General features: G+C 35.9%; 1 protein-coding gene and 1 long non-coding RNA gene across 8 annotated transcripts in view; both read left to right on the top strand.

Annotated features, from left to right (window-relative positions):
* DGKB (diacylglycerol kinase beta) overlaps positions 1-11918 on the top strand; it is a 331618-nt gene extending 319700 nt beyond the window's left edge. For 6 of the 7 annotated variants that reach the window (XM_015619344.2, XM_019005780.1, XM_015619347.1 and 3 more), the window contains one exon: positions 9466-11918. In XM_015619344.2, coding sequence (XP_015474830.1) covers positions 9466-9573 — 108 coding nt within the window. In that variant the 3' untranslated portion in view covers positions 9574-11918. Of the gene's footprint in view, positions 1-825; positions 1301-9465 lie in introns of those variants that run through there. The other variant, XM_033511870.1, reaches the window with a different exon arrangement.
* Positions 11919-12352: 434 nt separating this feature from the next.
* Positions 12353-16563, top strand: LOC117243865. The gene is made up of 3 exons (XR_004495795.1): positions 12353-13993; positions 14853-14920; positions 16260-16563. It is a non-coding gene; the product is annotated as an uncharacterized LOC117243865 (long non-coding RNA).
* Positions 16564-23714: the final 7151 nt, after the last annotated feature.

The raw sequence follows: 23714 nt of genomic DNA, 5'->3' as shown, positions 1-23714 counted from the left end.
TAGGAGCTTTCTCAGGGAAGGTTCTTTGAGTGACTCTTTAGAGACAATGCAAAGGTGTATCTGTAAGAATTCTCCATTTTCATCTCTCTCTAATAAATTAGAGAGGCTAACCAAGCATTCAGAGAGGAAGTTAAAGAACTCCAAGTTCTTTATTGTCATGTGCAGCCTTAGTAACATGTTTTTATATACAGTTCTACTAATTTTGGTTCCCTAAAGAAGACATGTGCTTTTAAGTAGATAAATTGTTGTAGCCTTGCAGCTTGTAAATATGACAAAGTAGTGTCTTGACAATGAAGAAATCCTACTACAAATGGGAGTAATTTTCAAAAAAAAGTCACTAGATTCCTTTCATGAGCTTTGTGTCTCTGGTAGAATCAAAAGTTACACAAAAAATAAAAAGGGCAATGTTCAGTAAGGTGCTAATAGGTGTGCAACTGATAATATATGGGTTAGGATGACAGAAGAGGGTTGTGGTAATTCATGTTTACAAGATACACCATAGTGTACAGCGGAAGGGTGTGAAGGGTGCTGCATTCTTATTCTCCAGGGAAGTGCTCAGATTCTGCAATGTGAGGAGAACCATATGAGCACATACTGTGTGAAAGCAGAACAGTGGGGTTTTTATGAGATTTGTTGCAGAAAACCTTTTGGAGTTAAGAGATATTATTATCTTTACCTCTTCTACAACGATGGCTCAGTGCAGAGCACCAATACTGAACCCAGCAGTTACTTGTTCAGGAAAAAGACATGTAATTTTTCTGTTGCCAGATTACAGAAGAGAACTTATGGAAGATTGCTGGCAATAACATGTGCTTTTTTTTTTAGTCCTCATGCCTACTCTGTGCAGAATCCCTGCTATCTGATTGATAATGCTAGCAGAAGCTGCCTGTGCAATTGAGAGCAAACCTGGAAAAAGAGACAGTTCTTACATTTCAATTACTGCCCTGAGGAAACAGTAAATTACTCCTGATAATTACTGCTGTCCAGTTTTAAAAGGGAGAGAAATGGCATATACTTTGCTGAGGAACCTATTCTTTTTGCTATACCATTGTTAAGAGAATATATTTGGTGCTGTGTAAGAAAATGTGCTGTTGAATGTACTTGTTTCCCCTGAGGAAAAAATACATGAACTATTTGCTATACTGATGCACTTCTATGAATTTAGATATATAATTATTCTGTTTGTTTGTTTTATTCATTTTTGAGGATTTTTTTTTTCTGCTGAGGAACTTAAGTATTTATTGCAAAGCTCCTTGCCTCACTGTAAATGTACCATACTCTGTTTTCTATATTTTACAAAATAAAATACACGTATGGTCCAACCTCTTTCCTCCCCACTAATTCTAACTGCAGAAGAGTTTTTCTTGAAGTTCTCTGCAAAGTAGCTAGGAATTCTTCTAATAACTTCCTTAGATAATGACATAGGTGGATGTTAGCTTTCTCTCAAACAAAGACCAAGATTTGATTTCTGATTTTGTGCTTGACAGCAGTCTTCGTTTAGAAGCCAAAGCGTACTTGATCACGTAAATACTGGGGTGATATCTGTCATATGTATCCAAACCAGAGTCTACACAAAACTCCCAGAAAACCAAAATAATTCTTTAGGCTTAGTCAGCTATGTAATCAGTCATTTGAGCCAGCAAAGGCTCAAGTTTCAGCAAACTAATAAAGAAGCCAATATAAAAATCATGAGGTTTGTCTTTTTTAGAGAAAAAACTGCCACTTTCTCCCAAAATGAAAGGAAATGAATGACACATTTTTTAATTTAAAAAAAAAAAAATAAATTATTATGGCTGAATATCATCATGGCCAGTTAAAGAACTCCATAGGTTTAGTTCCCTAGAACACATGTGATAATTTGGCTTTCCTTTTATTTTGCCTCCTAGGAGGTTTCTTTCTCTAGTCCTTACAAGAAATTAAGTCCTGTATATAAAGATTCTACTGTTCCTGCATCGTGCAGAGATATGGGGAGACATCCCTAGGCTACCTCTTTTCTCATTAGGATGCTGAGCACTTATTAGTTTACTAGCTATGTTGTTTGAAGGAAAAAAGCTACAGTTGTGTTTGGATATACCATCTCACTAGTTTTAGGGGAGAGAGGTCTGCACCTTTTTAGGTTGCACACATCAGTGAGATACAGCAGCTGAGCCTCAGGTTTTTGATTCTTCGGTGTTCCAGCCAGAATGCTATTGTTAAAAAAAAAAAACCAAAAACCCACAACCATCTTTCCCCCTTCAACTGTCTTTTATGAAGTTGAAATAACACACTTTATTTTTGATATCTTAGGAACTTCAGTGTCATCTAAGTTCAGTAGTTTTAAGAACTGACCTATAAATACTACAAAGACTAAGTGAGAAAGAAATACGTAGAATTGGCAGGTATTGATTCAACTCTTGCCCAGGTTGCAAGTACTTCAGCTCAAAAATACTTTTCTGCATTGCTTTGGGTTTTGATACAAATGAGAATATTTTCCAAATGATTTTTCAAGAAATTAAGTTCAGCCTGATGAAAATTCTCCTGCTTTTCTGTTATGCCTATTCAGGAAAACAAGTTCAGCCTCAAATCCCTGTTATGTATAGGATGCAGCCTGCACATGCAGGCTTGGAAATTTACTTCCTGTTGAAGGAATTAACATGTTTCTCTTTGCTGCTTCTCCTTCCTGACTGGAAAAAAAGTTTCACATAAATAGCATGAGTTGCTGACCCTGTCCTTTCTCATGCATATGGAGGCCATGCTCCTCCAAAATGATACTGTCAGCTCTGAGAAAGTATTGTGGAATGTGGTAGATAATGCAGTGATTCTCCAGAAGCTGTGATCTGTGATTTTTCTTTCCTGTGATCAATTTTAGCAGTAAACAAATAGTTGTGTGTTTCTTTTAAAATCTTTTATGATACGTTGTTTATGCACCTATCACCCCCAGATGAGAGCAGGTATGCACTCCTGTAGGTTCTGTGCATAGTGAAAAATGTGTGTGGCTTGGTCTAAAACTCAGTCATCCAGAATTACACAGTGTGTTGAACACCTGCAGAATGCAGCCTCTAACGAAGTCACCCTGCTTTGGTATAATAAGATGAAGCATCTGAGGATCAAACTGTATTGTTTTCACTGTTTTGTTTTTTTTTTATAGAAGACTCTTTGGGAGAAGGAAAGATGATAATGTTAATATTATGTTAAACATCTTGTCTGATTAGCTGAAGAGGAAATTCTATCAGAGCTCTCCCAGACAAATATAGCAACATGAAAGATATCTATGGTTTCACCTGATCTCCAAACAGGTCATTAATAGTAATGAAACTTCAAAGACTCTCAAGTTAATTCAATAAACTTCTAGCTTCAGCCATCAGGGTTTTTTTTAAGAAAAGTAATCTTTCAATTTAGCTACATAAATTATTAGCAATGTTTTGAAAAAATCTATAACAATGTTCCATCTTAATTAGAAATAACTGCAATTTCAGTTCTTTCATCTATTCCTGACTGGCTTGGCATGATATCTGAAAGAGTGTCAAGCTTCTAGAAACACTAGATTAAAAGTAGAAGACAGAAATGTCTATAGAAGACGCAAGAATATTGGTTAAATAAAGAAATAAAAATAAAAACCCATAGTCAGAGCTCACCTAATGGATTGTCAGAAACATAGTTTCACAGATATGAGACACAGTATTTTTAGAATTGTTTACTGATTGTTTGCTATTACTTGGAGTAAGTAATGGAATAATGTTACTCAAAATTAGTATTTCAAAATATTATCATTTGAATGCACCTTAAAAATATGTTTTGAATGAGTAGTTTCTCTCTGTTTTTTTCTTTAATCCCTAGAGATGTGATGAGTCAGGGCACAGAGATCCTACTGTCCTGTAGTTAAGTCCGGAGAGAAACAAGAACTTAAACCAAACCAAGCTTTTATTAATAATCACTGTGTGCTAGAGCTAGGTGATAAAACTAAAAGAGAGTTACAGATTTGCTTTTATACATATCCATTGTCTTCAGTACCTCCCACATCACATGAAGCAGTTGCAGCTGTATTCTAGACTCTGGAAAGTATCTTCTTTCCATGCCTCTGGCTGTAGGAGTATTTTCTTATCAGTTGTTTGCAATGAGAGAATTTAAACTACTGCATCTGCCACTTTAGAGCAAATAGGAACTGGGTCCTAGATATGGTGGCTAATTTCAATAGAATGTTAGCCAATTACTGCATAGTTAACCCAAAACTGAAATCACTCACTAGATAAGACTTCTGATGTTACATGAAAATTCTGCACTTTTTTTCCCTTTTGAGCAGCAGTGTGCATGTATTTCTGTTCCAAGGCCAGATTGATTTATTGAATTTTTAACATCTTATTTTGCAGCTGGGCATTATTTTTTGTGGTCACAGGTACACTGCACTTTAATGATTTTTGTTTATGTATGCATATTTTTTTCTTAATTTCATAACAGTAGTTTTTGTAATTGACAAAGCAATTTACTGCATGTGTGCTTTCTGCACCCCAGACAAATACTCTAACATGTAGTGCACTCTTCTTTCCAGTTCAGATTGTTAAGAAAAGAATTAGTTGTGACTAATTGCCAATTAATTTGCAGTGGTTTTAGGGAGGAGGGGGAAAAACAATTGCACCTACTAATTAAAATTTAAAATATTCCAAAGTGTCATCTTTAGGTATCTGTGGAATACATAATTTCCATTTTAGTTCTGCACTGGATCTGTAACAACCCTGAGCTGACAGCTCTATTAATTTAAAACCTCAGTGATACCTATTAGTACAAAACATGAAAAAAATGCCATTAATCATTTATTTTAATTTTGCAGCTCTGTCATTTTCTCAGTATGTTTAAAAATTATGATGACACCGTAACGTTTTCCAATCTACCTGTGTGAAGGGGAAACGGATCACACTACTTAGGAGAGAGACTAGAGTATATTATTAGAGCTTAATTAATGCCAAACTGATTAGATTTGATTGCGCTTTGCACAATAATATTGTTTAGAACTTTGTTTAAGATGTGTTGCATAATGCTTTTAAAACAACTAGTCTAGATCTAAGAGATTTTGCCCAAAATGCCACATGATGCAAGTCACAGGTTAATTTTGCTCAGCAGTGCCTACATTCTGTCACTCTGATTCATAACGTGATACCCCATACACTCTTGATCACCTCAGGAAGATGGAAGCATTTGGCATTCCTGTGATACAGAGGTGTTGCATCCCTCCATTTCCTGTAAGAGGAGCAGCATTTGGGCATCTAGACTGTGAGAAAACCCTCATACCCTCAAAACAGCCAACATCTAAACCCTGCTGAGAACATGTAAAGAAGTGACCACAAACTAAACTGTCCAGCTGGATAAGTCTAATGTTTTTTTATGGCAGCTTTTTCCCCTCTGTCTTTAAAATACAGTGATATGTTCTTTAACCTTAATTGAAATACAAGCAGAGCTGATTAGCTCTGTTTCCAGTTTTCTATTGTCAGTTAGCACAGTACTTTAGAACCTGTATTTATAGCAGCATGTCTTCTGAAATAGAAAATAGTAAATGTTTAGGCATTCTGTGAAGTCAGGATCAGGGAGGTGACCAGCACATACTGCAGAAAAAGGAACATGAAAGCAAAACTGACTGACCTAAAAGATACTGTTATCATGCTAAAATTAATGATGCTCACTGCATTTCATTTAGTAGATACATTGTATTAATGTGGCTTCCAGAAATTTTGAAACTCTGACCTGCTCCTAAAATTAATAAATGCCTGGTGTACGCATTTTTATGTATTTTTAGATTCAAAAATTCAGGGTTCTTCTTTATCAAAAAATTTTCTGTTGACATACAGTGAGATATAATCATCTCTTCCTTCAAGAATTACTCTCTTTCAATTTGACCTAGTATTCCTTGCCACGAATACAGTCACTGGAGATGCTTTCTAATACTGGAAAGGTGATTTCAAAATTGCAAATGCAGTGTTTTTCTGCTAGATAAATATTTACTGGATATAAAAACTCCCATGGGATAAAATCTTGGCTTCAATTAGTGAATAAGTGTCATTGGTGTCATCACCTTAAGTTTAGCCTAGAATGTTGGGGATCAGGCTTACAACAAAATCCCTGGTATCTTAGTAGTTCAGGTGGCTATGTACTTACCCCCAAAGTGGAATTCTGTTGTTTCCTGATTTTATCTATTTTTAAATATAAATTTATGCCAAGTACATAAAATAATTTTTGTATTGTTTTTAGTTGGTTGGGGTTTGGTTGTTTGTTTTGTTTGTGGGTTTTTGTTTTTTTTTTGTTTTGGCTTGGTTTTTTTTCTTTATATTGGCTTAGGGGAGGGGGATTTTTGTTTTGGGGATTTTTTTATTTTTTTTATTTGGTTGGTTGGGATTTTTTTTGGTGGTTTTTGTTTGATTTTTTGTTTCTTTTGTTTTTCTTCCACCAGCAATATAGGCACTAAATTTATGTGTAAAATGTTTTCTGTGTTACCCTCAAGTTATTACATATTTTCAATAAACTAAGTGATCTCAAAAATTGTTTTCCAGAACTACATAGTAATTTCTGTGAGTGTCTTTCATCAATTCTTAAAAATACATTAGGTTAGGATTTTAGCTTTCTGGATTTTTGCCTGTGCAATCTCTTTTTCTCATGTGCGTGTGTGTATGTGATTCACAGGTAGATCTAGGAAACATTAAAAATTTAAAATAAGGGTCTTATTTAAAACTTTTACAATTGTGTTTCTACTAAAAAAGACATGAAGATGATTGCTGAATGGAAGAGAAACTGAATGGTAAATGTCAGTCTTTAGACACTCCCTGTGCGCACACACGAAATCTCTATAGAGCTGTAATAGGAATTTTTAACTTAACAAAGTCCCAGTTGCTCCTCTCTTTCTCTCTCTTGCTCTCTCCCTCTCTTTTTGTCCTCCCATAGAGCACTTTCAATGTTCAGCCCTACTCTGACCTACAACACTATTTCTTTGTCTGAGATCCTCAGTGCTTATTCCCATCTCGAAGTGTGCACTGTTGCTTGTCACCCAAACTCCCAGCTCCAACTCTGGCAGTGCTGCCAGTAGGAGAGCAGAAGCAGAAGTGAGAGACCAGGGCAGAAATGAGCTGCCTGAGTCTTGAGAAAGATAAAATCAGCCTTCTTCAGCCAAAATACTGCAATGGTTCAGAAACATACTCATCTCTTTTCATCAGCCAAAAATAAGATTTTTCAATTGATTTAATTTTTTTTTTTTTTTTTAGGTTAGGAAAGTAAGGAATTGATGAGTTATCACTGTTAACCAATGCAATGTTAACAGACACTGCCATGACTAAGTAAAAAATATACTTCAAATTTATACTTTATTGTAACGTTTTCAGAATGTAAAATATATTTTCCACCGTTGAAATTGTGCCTATTTATAACAGTTGAAAATATGTCTTGGAGAAAGGCATATGGGACTCATCCCCATGCATGGTAGTGGTTAATCATGTTCAGGCATCTTAGCTGATCTCAGCTGATGGGAGGCAACATACTGAAGAGGTCGTGGTCTCTGAAACAGATGGCTCAAGCCAAGAAAGAACATTTCAAATGATAAACATTTACTCAGAATGTAATTGCATTCGTCCTGAGCAGCACTGAACAGCCCCAACCCAACACACAATCTGTACAGGGTCTCAGGATTACCTCACCTCTTCATACTAAAGCCATCTTTTGAGCTTTGCTCTTTTATTCACTTTAAGATAGAATTACTATATTTTACCTCAGAAAGGAAACTTAAAGACATTCCTACTGCCACATCATGGCCAAATCTTGCAATAATCCAAACCCCTTATGACTTAAAAAATTCACTCACACTAGCTGAAGGTTACTTCATGTCATGATCCTCCTGATCAGGTTGATATCATCACTGCTCCTGATCCCCAAAATATGTCCTATGAAGCATGTGAAAGTTACAAAAACAGACAATTTTCCAGGACCGGATCATCAGCTGGTACTGACATCAATGGAATAATGCCAGTTTACCCCAACTACAGATTTGGCTTCCAAAGTGATGCCTGAAGCTGAATTTATTGTGAGAAAATATACTGGTGCCAGTCTTTGAAAGCCAGTTATTATCCATGTGAAAGTAATCTTCCTTGCCAAGAGCCCCCCCATATGCTATATTCGATAGTAACGAAGAGTGTTGACAAAAAGAGGTCCCACATGAAATTTGAAGTTAATGAACTGAGGTGGCATGAAAATGAGCATTTAGAGAATAAAATAAAGGCTCTAATAGAGTTAAACCAAGACACACACTCTGTGGAGATTTTATGTTTCTGTCTTCTTACATTGTAAAGTAAATTTTCACCCCAAGAAATGTCCTGATCTATATTTTAATGAGCCTCTCCACGTGACATACATTTTTTGTTTCATTTACTATTAGTGAATGACAAGTGAAGGATATTCATTTTAACTTGAAAATGTCAGGTATGCACTTTAAGAGATATATTTTTCCAGTTTTAATGAGGTGGTGTTTCTTTTTGAAAGAAATACCCATCTCTGATGTGGGTACTATGCAGGTGACAACTGATATTTAATAAGTGATGGTTCTTGTATTAGTCGTAGTTCACTAAAGAAAATGTCTCGGATTGCTTTTGAAAAACTCCTAACGTCACTAGCCCAAAGGCAAGATGTGACCTTTTTATTACATAATGAGAATCATTTATTATCTTACAATGTATCTTAAAGTCACAGACAAAATGCCACTTTGATAATTGCTTTCAATTAGCTTTGAGCATAGCATACATTCATAAAATGTCTTCTCTAATTTAGACTTGAATTAGAGAAAATTGCAGACATAATCTACTTTAAGGTTGTCTCATTTAAGGTGATTCGTAGTTCTATATCAAAGAAATCAAAACGGGTGGCTTTAGAGCAGTATTACAAAGTGTTTTAAATAGTCTTTTCAATATTTGAGTCTATTCTATTAACAATTAATTAGCAAATTAGAATGCCAGTTCATCTTTTTGGACCTTTTCTTGTGTATTAACTTTACACTTTTGTTCAACATGGCTGTTTTGAAATTAAGTGCTGTCCTATGGTAAAAGAGTACAGCTTGATTAGATGTATAAATAAAGCATGTAAAGACATAGCTTATATCTTAATAATAGGCAACAGCTTGGTCTGTCAGCATGTATGTTCTTTCCAACTTTTAAATTCTTCCTCAACAGCAAGCAATAAATCCCACACTCAAAAATGAAGATTGAATATTGGCATGTGTTTTATTGCATGTGATTTTTTAATTTTTTTTGTGTTTAATTTATATTATTTGTGGAAAAACAATTACATATAGATTGGTCTACTGCATATGGAACATCATGCATAAAAAAACACAGGTATTTTTCTTTCATCTTAGATTAAATGATGCAGATCTGGAAGTCATATATAAAGATAAATCAAGCATCTCAGATAGTTGGAACTGAACTAGCTCAAGGGATAACTCTGTTTTTCTTCTTTCTTCCCCAGATAAAAATCACTCACAAGAACCAAGCCCCCATGCTGATGGGACCACCTCCAAAAACCGGTCTTTTCTCTTCTATCATCAAAAGAACAAGGAACCACAGCAAGGAATAAGCCTATGTAGTTTAGTTAAAAAAAAAACAAAACAAAAAAAACACAATTAGCTTTGTTGGGCTTTGGAATATTTATGCTGGAAATCTTTCAAGAATTTTAGAATATCTTCTATTTGCAAAATCTTGGATTTTGGTTTAACCGTTCTGTAGCTGAGCTGATGTAAAACTATGCTACTAGAAAAAGATGTTGTCACAGTTTTGTAGGCATTTTGCATGGTGAAAGCAGATGTTTACATACAGTGAAACAGCATATTTTTTGTTGCATGCGTTACCATGTACTAATCTATGGTCTAATTCTGCCATGGAATATGGGAAAAGAATGTCGTGGGTAATTTGATTTTCTCTCTTTTCCTCTTCAGCTTTTTCTACTGCAATTAACATATGCCAAAAGTTCAATACTATCTCCTCAATCAAATATCTTTGATTGAATAGTCAATCTGACCTGTTTCAGAGTAAAATCATTGCAGGTCTCATTCACCTGTATTTTTAGTTTATCATTTCTTTCTACCCTGAGAATATTTTTATTCAACTAAGTATTAAAATCTAGTAACTTATTCTGATAACTCCTATGTACATGAGTAACTGTACCTGCTGAAAACATCTAACAATATGCACAGTATTTAAATGATCATGGTTGTTCTTGTGTAGGTTTTTGTTCAGATTACAAGTTGATGAAAGTTGGAGCAAAAATGGAGACTAAGAAGATCATGCTGAGTGAAGATAATAATACTTGCAAACTAGCCATCAGTGTTTGTTGAAACCCTAGAATTATTTTCATGAGCAATACATCTCTGTAACGTGGTAAACTTTAAATCATTCTGCACATTGACCAACAGCATAGTGCATATGCACACAAATAACCAAAGCTCATGCCTAATTAAAGTGCATTTCCCACCAAAGATTTAGTGAAGGATGCTTCAGAGAAATGGGTTAATGCATAATTAATCAAACTCGCTGGAGTAGACTCACTTCTGAAAATTTACAGTTCTTTTGATTGCATTGTCAATGTCCAGACAAATGGGGTTAGGGAAAAACATTAAATTAATTTCAAGTAAATACTCACTTTTCATTTGTTCCATGAGTTGATTGACATAGTAACATATGCTAATTATTGAAACATAGATATGAACTCTAAAGGAAACTTAAACTTATATTTTTTGTCATAATTATTTATAAATTTATGCCATCCATAATTACTCATCCCCTCAGTTAATCTCTGAAGGAAATGATGAACTGTTGTCTATTACCCTTTTGTAGTCTGCTATCTGGAATCCAAAATTTCTTGTCATAAATTTTGGTGAGGCAGTTGCTCAGGTTTTAACTTTCTTAGCTCTCTGAGAGACTTCCTAAGAGCTTAGAAAACACAATACAGGGGTTTGTCTGAGGTTTGCACAGCACTGTCTAATGTTGAAGGGAAGTCCAAGAATGGCAAGTTTTTTAGTCTTGCATATTAACAATCTCAAAACTTTTTGTGCAGTCTTAACATTGTTCTTTGTTCAGAGTGAGCTGCTTCTCAGCTCTGCATGTCTTAAGTTCTCAGAGATTTCATAAAAAAACAAGAAAAAAGTAAAACTTTGCTTGAAATGCATGATTTCCCATTTTTATCCAGACTTCAAAATGTTAATTATTTATTAAATCTATTTTTATATTGATTCATTCATCCATTTTAAAAATAATACTTCATCATGCTGTAGTGCACGGTACTGTGCATGTATTTAAATAAAGTTAATATCATTTATTTGTTCCTCAGTATAAGAATTCAACAGAGTCCTAATTTATATAATAGACACTAAAATAAAAGTCAGTATATAGTTGGTAAGGATTATGTCTTTGAAATATACAGTCTATGTTCTGTAAACATTAGGAGGTAAATACCAATTAATGTTTTGTTCAGCATTAGGTAGAAAAATATGAAGGTGATTATTCGCTAAAATTAAGATCTTGTAATTCACCATTCTTGGGTCCAGTGGTGTTGACATTTACAGTTACCATAGGAGTAAACTAGTATTTTTCCTGTGCATTGCAAACACACACACACACACACACAGAAGCATTTGATGCACTGAACTACAAATATGTGTAAGTACAGAGCAAAGGTTATTTGCAAAAAGAAGGAATTTGCTGATATAATATTACGTAAAGTGTATATTGGTTTTATGAAATTATGGTTACAGGTGATAAATATTTTCACATAACTTGACATAGGATTTTCTACCAATGCTCTCAACTTTTTGTGGCGAAAATGTGTTTAAGAACAATATATAATGTGTTCTCTATGATTATATCATGAACATTGTAACTCTGAAAACAAATAAAATTATACATAAGCTATTACTTAATAATGTATGCAATTTTACATGTGTCAGTCTGTGATGGCAAGTTGGTCACAACACACTTTTTTATGTAAAGAGGGATAGATGAATCCATGCCTTTAGAATTACATACAGTTCTGAATAGACATATAAAGTAAATCAGATCAGTTGGTTGGTATATATAAATTCTCACTGTAACAGAATACAGCAGAGCAGCCATTATACTGAGTTAACAGTTCTCATAGCAGAGATTGCCTTTCTATTTATCTTGGTTTGGGTTTTTTTAGCATGGCCTCTAATAATTTAAAACTATTCTCAGGTTGAAAGTATTGATGGTGAAGGGAAAATCTTAGAGTACATAGAACATAGTATGAAAAGAAAATGGTTAATTTAATGAGAGAGAATTTAAAAAGGGAAGATTCTTCAGTATGCATAGGACTAATATTAAATGATTCATTGGTGTAAGAAGTGAAACAAAGAATGTATGTATATATCTACATGCAGGTGAAATAGATGCACTGTTCTTAGGTTGACTGAAGAGGATACCTAAACCTTCTACTCTTCACAATGAAGCATTCCTAAAGGCTTCATTAGTGACATTTGCAATGTAAATGACAATTAAAATATATAGGTATTAAATGTGACACTAGATTTGCAAATCTTTGATCATTGACTGTCAACTGGGCAATGTGCTGACAAAAGAACTTGATGTCTCAGGAAAACACTCCATCTTCTGATAGTGGTCAGTCTTTCACATGAGTTCCTGTTAAAAAGAAGTGGAAGAAGTATTTATTGCAGACACAAATAGAAAATTACTTTTTCCAGTACTTGTAAGATATTTGTATGCAAATCATCACAATAGTTTAAAGCTAGGTGTAAGACCTCATGATTTAGGCTTGTTGGTATGCCTGTGTATATGTTCATGGCAGACCATCAAGCCTGCTGGTACACTCAGGACTCTGATAGGACAGGAAATACTTAGTTTCTGAAACAGGACTAGGCTTTCTACTACATTTGCTCACTTTTATCTTAATCTTCTCTAGCTTTGCATGTACATCACAACAATGACTAGCTAATATCCAAAATTATTTAAGGCAAATAAAGTTACAGATTTCAACAAGTTTCAGAATATCAGTGTAAGAAGGAATCCAGTCAGCTGTGGTAAGAAAGGCAGAAAAATTCATTTTTTATTTTTCTAAATCTTTATGTTACTCTTTGTTTGCTAAGATTAAAGTATTTTAGTGATTATAAGTGATTTAGGGTGCTAGTGGTACTCTACAAGTTACTGCCTTCAACCCCAACTGGCTTCTGGGGCTTGTAACTTTGAGGCAGACCATAGCAAGACCAAGACTTTCTGGGAAGCAGACACTTCCAAGAGGTGGTGTCCCTCACCTCTCTATAGAAGTGACTGGGAAAATGGCTATAAAATGGAAGAAAAGAGATCAGGAAGAATTATCTCTAGACAAGGAAGTAGGAGAAGATCACAGAACTCTTCTATGGAAGGAGAAAACAGATGCTCAAAGTGAAGTGTGATGCAGTGGCATCCACAAAAATGGTTGTGGGACCTGGGAGGCCAGATGAAGGCACTCAGGGCTAATGAGAAGCAATGAGCTAGATAAATGGGTTAATTACATTTATCTGGAGAGCCCTTCTGTTCAAGGGTGAAGGAGTAAAGCAGGATTTCTTTGCTTTGGAAGCAGAAAGGCCCAGAGAAATTTGGGCTGAAATAGATGATATAACCAAGTCTTTCGCAGGAAGAGAGAAGTACTTGCAAGCAAAGGGGAGCTGAAGGATTGTCAAAAGAAGGTAAAGGACTTTCCAGAACTTTATCTATTTCTTTCATAACCTGAAGAAAAAAAATGAAGAAAATTCACCTTTGCAAAACAGCAGTTTGCCAGGCTACTAAATGGTTACCCTGAAAATAAATAAATAAATTTAGAAAGCTGAGGTGGGCCAGAGGAGCACAGCTCAATGTTTTATGCAAGAGCGGTGAAGAACGTGTCGGCCTGTTGTCAGCTAATTGCTGCTTGTCTCCATCTCCATCAGGTCTGAAAGCATTCTGTTTTCTCTCTGTCCATAAGGAAGGAAACTTCTTGTGGTCCTGCTGAGGTGAGTAAAAGCCTTACTGTAGCCCTGGCTGGAAAATGAATAAAACATGGGCGAGACCTGGAAGCTGTTAATGAGAAATAAAGTAATAGCTTAAAATCCGTGGCTTGTGAGGCTCTTGAGGGTGTGCTGTGCAGCAGCAACAAATGAGGTAGAAACTGTCCTCATGTCTGTCAGGGCTTGCTGATGTCTGACCAGCCTGGGCTTGTGCCCTGGGGAGCCTGATGGCTCTTATTCCTCCTTTTTGTTCAGACTATGAATTTTCAGTTAATTTTGAAGTAAGGGGGGGTTGCCCTCTTCTGTTTTGTGTATGTGTGTGTGTGTGTATGGAGGTTTTCCATTATCAAGTTCTCTTAACTTTACAAATACCTATGAAGATGAGATGCTCTTCTATGACCATTGACTTCCATTATATGAAACTGCCTTACAGCTTGAAGCTATAAACAGGCAACAATACTTCTAGGCATCTAGAGTCTAGGTATGGTGATAATCGGAGCCTGCCTTCTTTCCTTTCTGATTCATGATTCAAAGAGGCTCCCTGAGAAGCACCTCAGGGTTCCCTTTAAATGTGACTCATAAAAAGAGTAAGTGATAATCATCAGGCTTTGTTATTTATAGAAACAGGGTAGCTGTGTTGATGGTAAAGAAGCAGCTTCATGAGAGGTGCCCACTCTAATAAACATGGGAAATAATTTACTGGGTCTGGGTGATAAAGAAATACTTTGAAGTTTTTGGGTCAATTTTTATTCTAGTGTTGATATGAAAATACTTAGCTGCTGATAGACCTCTTTGAAATAAACTTTTGGTTGGCTGTTTTTTACCTAGGGTAAAATTTGCATTAATAAGCTGCTTTTTTGGACAGGAAAGTGAACACTTCTTACTCTTTTGGTGAAAACCATCTTTATGAGCCAGGTTGTGCCAGCTAATAAGGTAATTGTCAATCTTCAGGGCTGTCAATCTGTTTACATTAAGTATACAAAAGAAAGCTCAGCCAGCCAAACCACATTATAACAATTCTTCTTTGGACTATTTGTACCTGCAGAGAGAGACTGATGATAGCTTTGTTCCTTGGTGAGGTGAACATTGCCACATGAGCATTGTCTCTGTAACTTCTGCCCAGCCATGAGCCACTGTTGCAAAGGATATGGTATAGGGTTTTTCAGTGTGGTGTTTTCTTTTGTTGGATTTTTTAGTAAATATAAATGCATTCTAAACCTCTCTTTTTATCCCAGAATGATAATAATTCAGACTTTGATTCAGACAGATATAAAATATGTTTATCATACACATATGTAAGGCAAGCAAATGCAGGAAGAGCTATTCTATCTAAATTGAACTTCCATATATTTCAATTCAGTCCTATTATTAAAGGAAAAAAGATAAACTTGTTAATTTAGGTACCTTGAGAGAATTTGGGGGGCAGGGGGAAGTGTGGGTGTATGGGGCTTATCTTCTAGTAGTATGACCTTGTTACAACAAAATATACATAAAGATTAAGGAACTTTTGCCTCCTTGATATCAATCATTGTTTTCTTTGACTATAACCTGAATACTGATGGGGTGGGTTTTTTTGTTGTTTTGTTGTGTTGTTTGGGACTTTTTCTGGAAAACTAGCTAAATCTTTCTTTTACTGTTTCAATACAAATAGTTTACGAGGAACTTTGAAAGATTTGGTCCAGCTGCCTGATTTACAAAGTCTAAGCTGGGACTGAGATGCAATTCAGGCCTTCATACTTTGGCAGTAGTGCTGGTCAAAAATTCCTTAACCTCTGTTTCATCAAAATTCATTAAATTGTGTGGATGATCCTACCGTCCCTAATCAATAAGTTTTTTCAGTGGATTCCCATTTCAGAGCAAAATAAGTCTTACTTTTCAAATGTCAAAATATTTTGTCCATGAATGTCGAAAGGAAATGTAAGGTTTTGTTTGATTCATTATTTCTGGTTCATTAATGTAGTGTTTAGCATTGTAGTGTAACTGACTTTTCACTTCAAAAAGCAAAATGTGAATAAAATGACACTATTTTTAATTCACTTCAAACATAATTCTAATATTTCCTTTAAGAAAGATTTTTAATTCTTGTATTTATTCAAGATCCTGCAATAAACTTTCAAGCTTTGTGCCTTTACAGTTTACAGTGGAGTAAAAGACTGCTCATCAAACTCTAGTATTTTTTCAAAATACTTGCATTTTTGGTATTCCAATAGGTACACATCTCCTAAGTGTTGCATTCAAGGAGTTGCTTTTTTATTGTTTCTCTTTTTTTCAGATTAATTTATAAGTACAAGAATACCTGGTCACTGAACAATGAAGGGAAGTTACATTATTAAGTTATTGTAATTACTATAAAATAAGTGAATCACAGAAGACTATTTTAGAGTAGGCATTGTAAAACAATTATTATATAAACAATAAAACAATAACAAGTTACTGACAAGGCTGATATAATGCTTGTTTTTATTCTAAGGCACAGAAGACTCTGTAACTTAATTGAAAATAATCATTCAATCACGTTGATAAGGCATATATATGTCACTGTAATTCTCAATCTTTCTGGTGAATTATCAGCTACTGCTGTGTGATGGATAATCTGTGAACTCTTTTTACATCAGAGTTACCCAAAGCATGTACACTGTCTGAAGTTTTGCTAGCTTCTTTCAGGTCACTGTACTTTTATCACTAAGTACTGTCTACCAGATGTCTAACACAATTGATACTATGTTCAAATTCTTGCTGTGACAATCATCAGTTTTGTTTTTATGATCTTGGAACACCAGGTTAGTGGACTTCCATGAGGTTAATGGAGATTTTAGTAAATGTTACATTTCTTTGGCACAAGATAAGGTTCCCTTCTGATGGGAGTTCTGTCACCTTTTAAGATATAACAACTTTCTCTGTCAAAGAGTTGAGATATTAGCCTGTGCAAAATGATTTACAGTTTTTCCATGGCTTGCCTGCTGAATCTTGGGCAAAAATATAGATCTTATGGCAGATGCCAATCATTTCCTTTTGGTATACATGTAGAAATATGTATCACTGTGAGAACTAGTGAAAGCATTCAGATATAACCAGAAAAGCTGTGCTGGCAACAGAGAGCTCTGCTCCATTTCTGGAGTCAGGCTCGGGCAGAATTTTGAATGTCCAGAAATGGGTTAAACTCCCTTTATTCGTTTCTAGGGTGACTTCTGTCTAAAAACGCAAGCGTACAAGTAGGTATTAAATACGTCTGTAACTTGCTGCTGTGAATGCTCATACGTCTGCACAATATTTCTGCTGTTTTCTTATCTCAGATATAGCATGAATGGTAATTTTTAACTATGTGCTTCCTCCACAAAGCGCAGTGAAATAGCACAGCATAAAAGCAGATTTTAATTAGTGCAATTAAAAAATGTGTTAAGGAACCCAAGATACTTTCTCGTCCAACATCACAGGACAGTAAAGGGATTTGCAGGGAAAGGAAAAAAAATCACATAATGCCAATTCCACCTATTCTCAGTAAAAGTTTCCAACACAGAGGAATTATAGCCAAATTGCAATGCCATTGATTGCTTCATTCTAACTTGTTCACAGATGAGTTTAGATAGTTCCTACAATATGATCCTTATCAGCCACAATGCATAAGGGGGGGATTGAGACTATTTTGGCAGATCTGGTACCCCTTATACCCGTGCCATGCTATTTCTGCTGCACCAGTGGGGATCCCTTGAGAGCATTTCAAGTCCTAGTGTAGAATGTGATATTAAGTCATAGTTTTGGAGACATTGATTGAAATATAGCCTTGGTTGAGACAATTTAAACTTAAGGATGTGGATGTGAAGTTCCAACTCCACTGAAGTCCTTGAAAGTCTGGGTTTTATCCCTGCCGTCTTGTGGTTGGGCTAGGAACATCTTTCCTGCCCCAGCTAAAATGTCTGCAAAGAAGTTCAAGTAAGAGATTGAGAAGTTATGTGCATTCACACATCTGTAAAAACCTACTGAATAGTTACACCTGTGAAGTTTCCCCACACCATTAGCCACGAAATGAGGTCACCAGGTCTCTTCCTTTCAGCAGAGTGCTCTTGTTTTCCTTTCTCACTCTTCTGTGTCCTTAGCAATCCTGTATTTCCGTCTCCAAAAGCATTAGCTTCAACATGCTGTATTAGAATATGTGTTCATCTACACAGTTCTGTAGGTTGGTGGTTTGGCACTAGGCTGAGAAATGGAAATTTTTAATTTCTCAGGTTAAGGAACGAATCAGACTCTGGTTTTCTAGCAAACACTTCAGTGCTGCAAGTGATGTTTTAAGAGAGTCCCGCTCAGTTAAAGACCTGTCTTAAACTCCACCCTCCGAATCTCAAAGGCATGAGAATTTTCAAGCTCCAACTAGGTGGAGTTCACACATCACTGTTTTATTTTGCATCTGCCAATTCACATGTAAATTTTATGGATTCTGTGTGTAACTGTGCCTCTTCTCACTATTCAGAGCCTTAAAAATCTACCCTTAATGTTTGAATCACCCTGCTGGGGTAATGTAACACCGAACTTGAGTATGAATGAATACATAGTTGCTTTGAACACAGCTTTTTAGGACTTTAACAGAATATTGACTTGGTAACAGATTCTGAGCTGTTGCCTTAAGAAGCCCTGACACAGCGCTGCAAAAACCAGGTCTATGTACAGCATAACACAACCCACTCCTAATTATTTCTGCCTAAAGTAGCTGCTGCTGTTGGATTTCTTGTCTTTCATGCTTAAAACAGCAGTGACGCAGTAGTGAGTCAGGCCTTTGCCAATGCTTCAACTGCCAGGGCTAGGTGCTATATAAAAACATTTAATTTTATTTTTTTTCTAAAAGCTGACATGTGTGTAAACCTTGATTAGGATGTCACAGGTCTAAGGTATGCAAATGGTGTACAAAGAGTACATCTTCAACCTCCTACATTTACATCCTGCTTTTTGTTTGCAGTATCAATTGTCTGTGTTCTGACTTCTGTTTTGTAATTTTTTTGGCACCCACTGCACACCTTCAAGCTTGCTCTGTCTTATGTATCCATAAAAAAACCAATCTCATAGCTCATTTTTTCAGTGTTATTAAAATGTTAATCACAGTTAGTATAAAGCAGCATATTAAAACATCAAATAGAAACATTTTGTGGCAGTTTTATTTATAACTAAAAAAGATGGAATTTTCTAAAAACTGCCAGTCTTATTCCTTAAAAAACTGTTTCATGTAGAGCTATAAAAATATTTTAAGTTAATTCATTGCTCTAATCTAGTGGCAAAGGAAGACTGAGAATGCTTATTTGAAGCAATAATTTGTCATGTGACAATACATAGAGAAGATACCAGATTCTTGTCCTAATTTATTTGATTTTGATTATTTCTGACTTTCATTCAGATATTGCCATGCATGCCATTAAGCTGGACTGCTACTTAGCAGTTCTTTGACTTCTGGGTCATCACTGTTGTATCTTAATCTTCAGTCATAAAATAATAACTGTCTTAATTCTCCTAAGTCTTTGAAGTTTTTGTTTGTTTTCCCATCACTTTGTTTTCCATATGCTAGTTTGCTTACTTTGCTTCTTTCATACACTTCTAATTAGAAGTACTTGTTACAGCCCTTGTAAATTTTCTTTGCTATTCAGATCCATTCAGAGTTCACCTCTAAAGGATTCCTGGTCTGTCAGTTTGAAATCTTATCTTCTGTCAGGAACCATTCTCAGAATGTTTTCTTCCCTGACACCCTGCCCCCACTTCCCTTTCTTTCTGGTTACATTAGGCACAGGTTATTTATTTGTCTTTACTTATGAGGCCCTATTGTCTACCTTGACAAAAAGTATTTTTATGTCTAAGCCTAGAAACATTTAATGTTGAAATCTCTCATTTCATAAAATCTCTTTGATACAAAGGAAAATGCTTTTTCATATGAACTACATCCAGTCAAGCCATGGCAATATTCTTTAGCCAGTAGTTTTAGATTTTAAAGCAAATATTTTGGCAATTTTAGCATATTTAATACACAATCAAATTTCTTATGGAAATGTCTACAAAGCTACTCCATTATCTTCCTTCAAATCCTTCCTTCAACTATGTACAAAAAGACCATGTTGTAACTACTACCACAGAAGTCAGAACCTATTGTCTTTTATATTCTTAAGTATCTGTACATAACAGCTTTTAAAATGCAGGCTTGCTTTTGGGGATGGGGGGAAGGGAACTCCATGTTCTGTGGTGTTAGATCATCTAGCACAATAGGAGTTCTGCTCTACTACTACATCATTTAAATGTTAGGCCAACGGAGATCTATCTATGTAATTTCATGTTGGCAGATGGATTTATAGCCCACTGATGATTCCATTGCATGTCCCATCTGTACATGATCTGCAGGAAACATGAACCCAGTCAGAGGATTTACTGTCACAGTTTTAGTTTGCTGTTCTGATACTTTTGTCATTCATTCTCTCTTCTGTTGGTCAAAACCAACAATCACCATATAACTGGGTTGTATGGAGATTTCACTTCTTCCCACCGCATTCTCCCCACAAACAGAAGAATCTATAAAATCTTTGCTTCAAAAGGGCCCTGTTGGTATGCTTCTTTAAAATCCCAAATGCCCCCTTGCCTACAAAAAACAAAAAAATGAAGGTGTGGTGGACACATGTAATTCCAGATCCAGCAACATTGGAGACTTTTTAGGAAGATGCTGAATAGAGCAAGTTTGCACACTTCCTTTCTCTCCTGCATACCCCAGGGAAGCTGGCCTTGTGAATTTTTTAACATTTAATTGATTTTCCAGTGATCCAGGATCAGAAAGATGCAAAAAAACCTTAGTCTGGATTTTGACCTGTATTTTCAGCTAAAAGACCCTAACTGTGATAAGGGCATGCAAGGTTAAAGCTTAAAGGCTAAATCTGACTACCTGAGGTCACAAAGAGAGATTCCTGGCCTGAAGTGCCTCCCTAGGTGGGGTGGCACTGTAGTGAGGGAATGGATCACATCCTCCTCTCTCAATATGTTTTATTTATTTTATCTGCCTTCTGTGACTTTGTTTCATTTCCATTCCTCCAGTGAGAAGCTGCATTGCTAGGGCTCATTCCATAACTTTAGTGGGGGAAGTTGCAATAATAAAGATGTATATATATTAAAAATGAAGAGAAATAACAAAATGCAGAGTTTGTCATAACTTCCAGTAAGCTACTTCAGTTTTGTTGCCCCTACCTGTTATTTCCCCTTGGTGTTCACCCAGGCAAGATGTTTTCAGGGATAAAAGAGAGAAAGTAAGATTACTCGGAGTCAGGGGAAATTAATGTGTTATTTGCAACAGAGGTGAAGTACAGTGCATTGTATAGAAGGCAGCTTTAATTAAAACCCCTGTTTCAGAAATAGAATAAGTAGGTTGAAGTCCAGGTGAAAGAAAGGAGGGGGAAAAAAAAGTTGCATTGTCTTTAATTTTCCTGTTTTAGAGGCTGCCTACAAGCTGAGGGCACTCCCTGTGCCAGGCTATGCCTGCTTTGTCACAGGCTCTGCTGGCAGGTGAGAGAACTCAGTGGCCACAGCCTGCTGGGTCAGCTGCCTTTTCAGTAGCCTGGGTTCTGCAGCCTTCCCAGGCTCTGTTATAAAGCAAACACTGTCTTAAATCTACATCATACTGGTGACCCCACCCCCTCTCTAATGGGGCTCACTGGCCAGACTAAGTTTTTAATAAAACTTAGGAGAAGTATTTAAGTGTAGTTAAAAGGTTGCTCCTGATATTTTGTGCCTTCTTGGACAAATCTTTTCAGTCAGTTTCCATCACTGTCTTTAGCTGCATGCCTTGCTTTGTTTTCCTGTACAGCTAATTCTTCTAGATGTTCAGACCTTCTTAACATAGGAACTAAAATGTCAATGAACTTACTGTATAGTATTTCTTTACAATATATCTTCTGTCAGGGAAATGGATATGTTTCACCTTCCACCCATTTGCTGACCAGGTAGTATGCACAGAGAAAACTGAGTACTAAAAGGATTCAATATTTTACTTCTCCCAAGATTCCCAAGACATATTTCTTTTATTTGTTACAGTCCGTTCCCTGAATTAAAATATAGAGGAAATACCTCTATTGCTGTTTCATCCATTTCCTTTGCAGAAACGCCAATATTTGGACTGGAATCTCATTTATTGTAATGCAGTTTCACAACAATCAGCTGAATTGTTCTAGATTTTGCATGATATTAGAACCCAGCCTGGAAGGTTGGTTAAAGTAAGATGAAGATAAGAGTTCTTCTGGAAAGTATTTCAGGCTGACTCATCTGGTTTGACTCTACAGCCACCAATGTGTTTTATAGATGTGAGAAGAAATTCCAGATTCTCCTAGCTGTACTGACAGTGGTGTTCTTACTGCCTTGAGTGGTCCTCCCTTCCAGCAGCAGTATGAATTGCAAATTGAATTGTATGAATTGGCTCCCATCCACAGGAGAACCTACCTATTTTGGAAGAGATCTTTAATTCACCAAACCTGTCTGTAAGAGGCAAAACTTTCTCAGCTCCTTAGAGAATTATTTATCAGTCATGTCAAAAGTGCTTTAGTAAAGCAAAGTGGTGTTAAAAGTGAGACTTCCATTTTTAAAACAAATAACTAGCTCTTACACAAAGTTTTTCATTCTGTATGTTAGACAAGAAAAATACAAAAGAAACTTTAAAAAAAAATAGATTTTATTTGCATTACAATTATAAAATTATTTTCTTTTTACCCTAGAAAATGAACTTTTGGGAGGGCTCTCAAATTCTCATTGAGAGCTTGCTTAGCTCTTACTCAGTTCATGTTTGGGTGATATTGTGGTCTCACCACTACTCTGTTTGAAGTTTTCAGTTTATTCCAAAGGGGGACTTCTTGTTAATGTACACAGGGTGCAAGCTTATTTAAGGTTTGCTTGAGGAAGAGATTCAAGAGCTTGACTGAAGATTTTGAAAACTGACTTCGAGTTTACTGAAAGGGCATTATCAGGACAACTCTTTTCAATGAACAGAATGAAGCCTGAAAAACCCACAAGTCAAGACTGGTTTTGTCAATTAAACACCTATTTCACCACAGGCAGCTATGACTCAGGACCTAACCTGAGGTGTGCAACTTTGCTTGTTCTTTTACTCCCTGAGAGCATTTGTTCACTTACTGCCATGCAGATAATGCATTGCATTTCACAGCACAGCAAGTTTAATCAGGACATGTCATCATTAATTTGTACTGATATGCACTGATGGACAGGGTTTTCCAGGAGCATGACTAGCTGTTTATCAAATGATCATCAGTTCTGGAGAAGAAATGGTGCAATCCCCCTGTTGTTTTACAGCATCTGCTTTATCATCTGCTCACAGGAGTGCCTTTTTTCTCACTCTTTCTCTGGGTTTCCCTTTGTAGCTGTCACTTGTAGACAGCTTCATTTATTTCTGCTGCTTTCTAATTCCTTTAGGAGAGATGTCTAAAAGATGTGCTTGATTTATTGAAACATGTTGTATAACTGAAATGGTTAATGATGGCAAGACAAGACTAAATACCACAATCTGCATTTGATTTCTGAGGCTTTCCTGTTATTTACAAAGTGTCTCTTTGAGTACCATAAATAATTTACAGTTCAAAGTGAATAATTCTAAGTGCTAAAAAGCCAAATTCACATTTATTTCATTTGCTAATGTTTTCACAATATGACACAAAGCATAAAACCCCCCTCTCACTGCTCTGTAGTTTAACAAAAGAGCTGTTAGATTAGC

Source organism: Parus major, chromosome 2, assembly GCF_001522545.3.
Source record: "Parus major isolate Abel chromosome 2, Parus_major1.1, whole genome shotgun sequence".
NCBI lineage: Eukaryota > Metazoa > Chordata > Aves > Passeriformes > Paridae > Parus > Parus major.
This window is presented reverse-complemented; position numbering and strand designations above follow the sequence as displayed.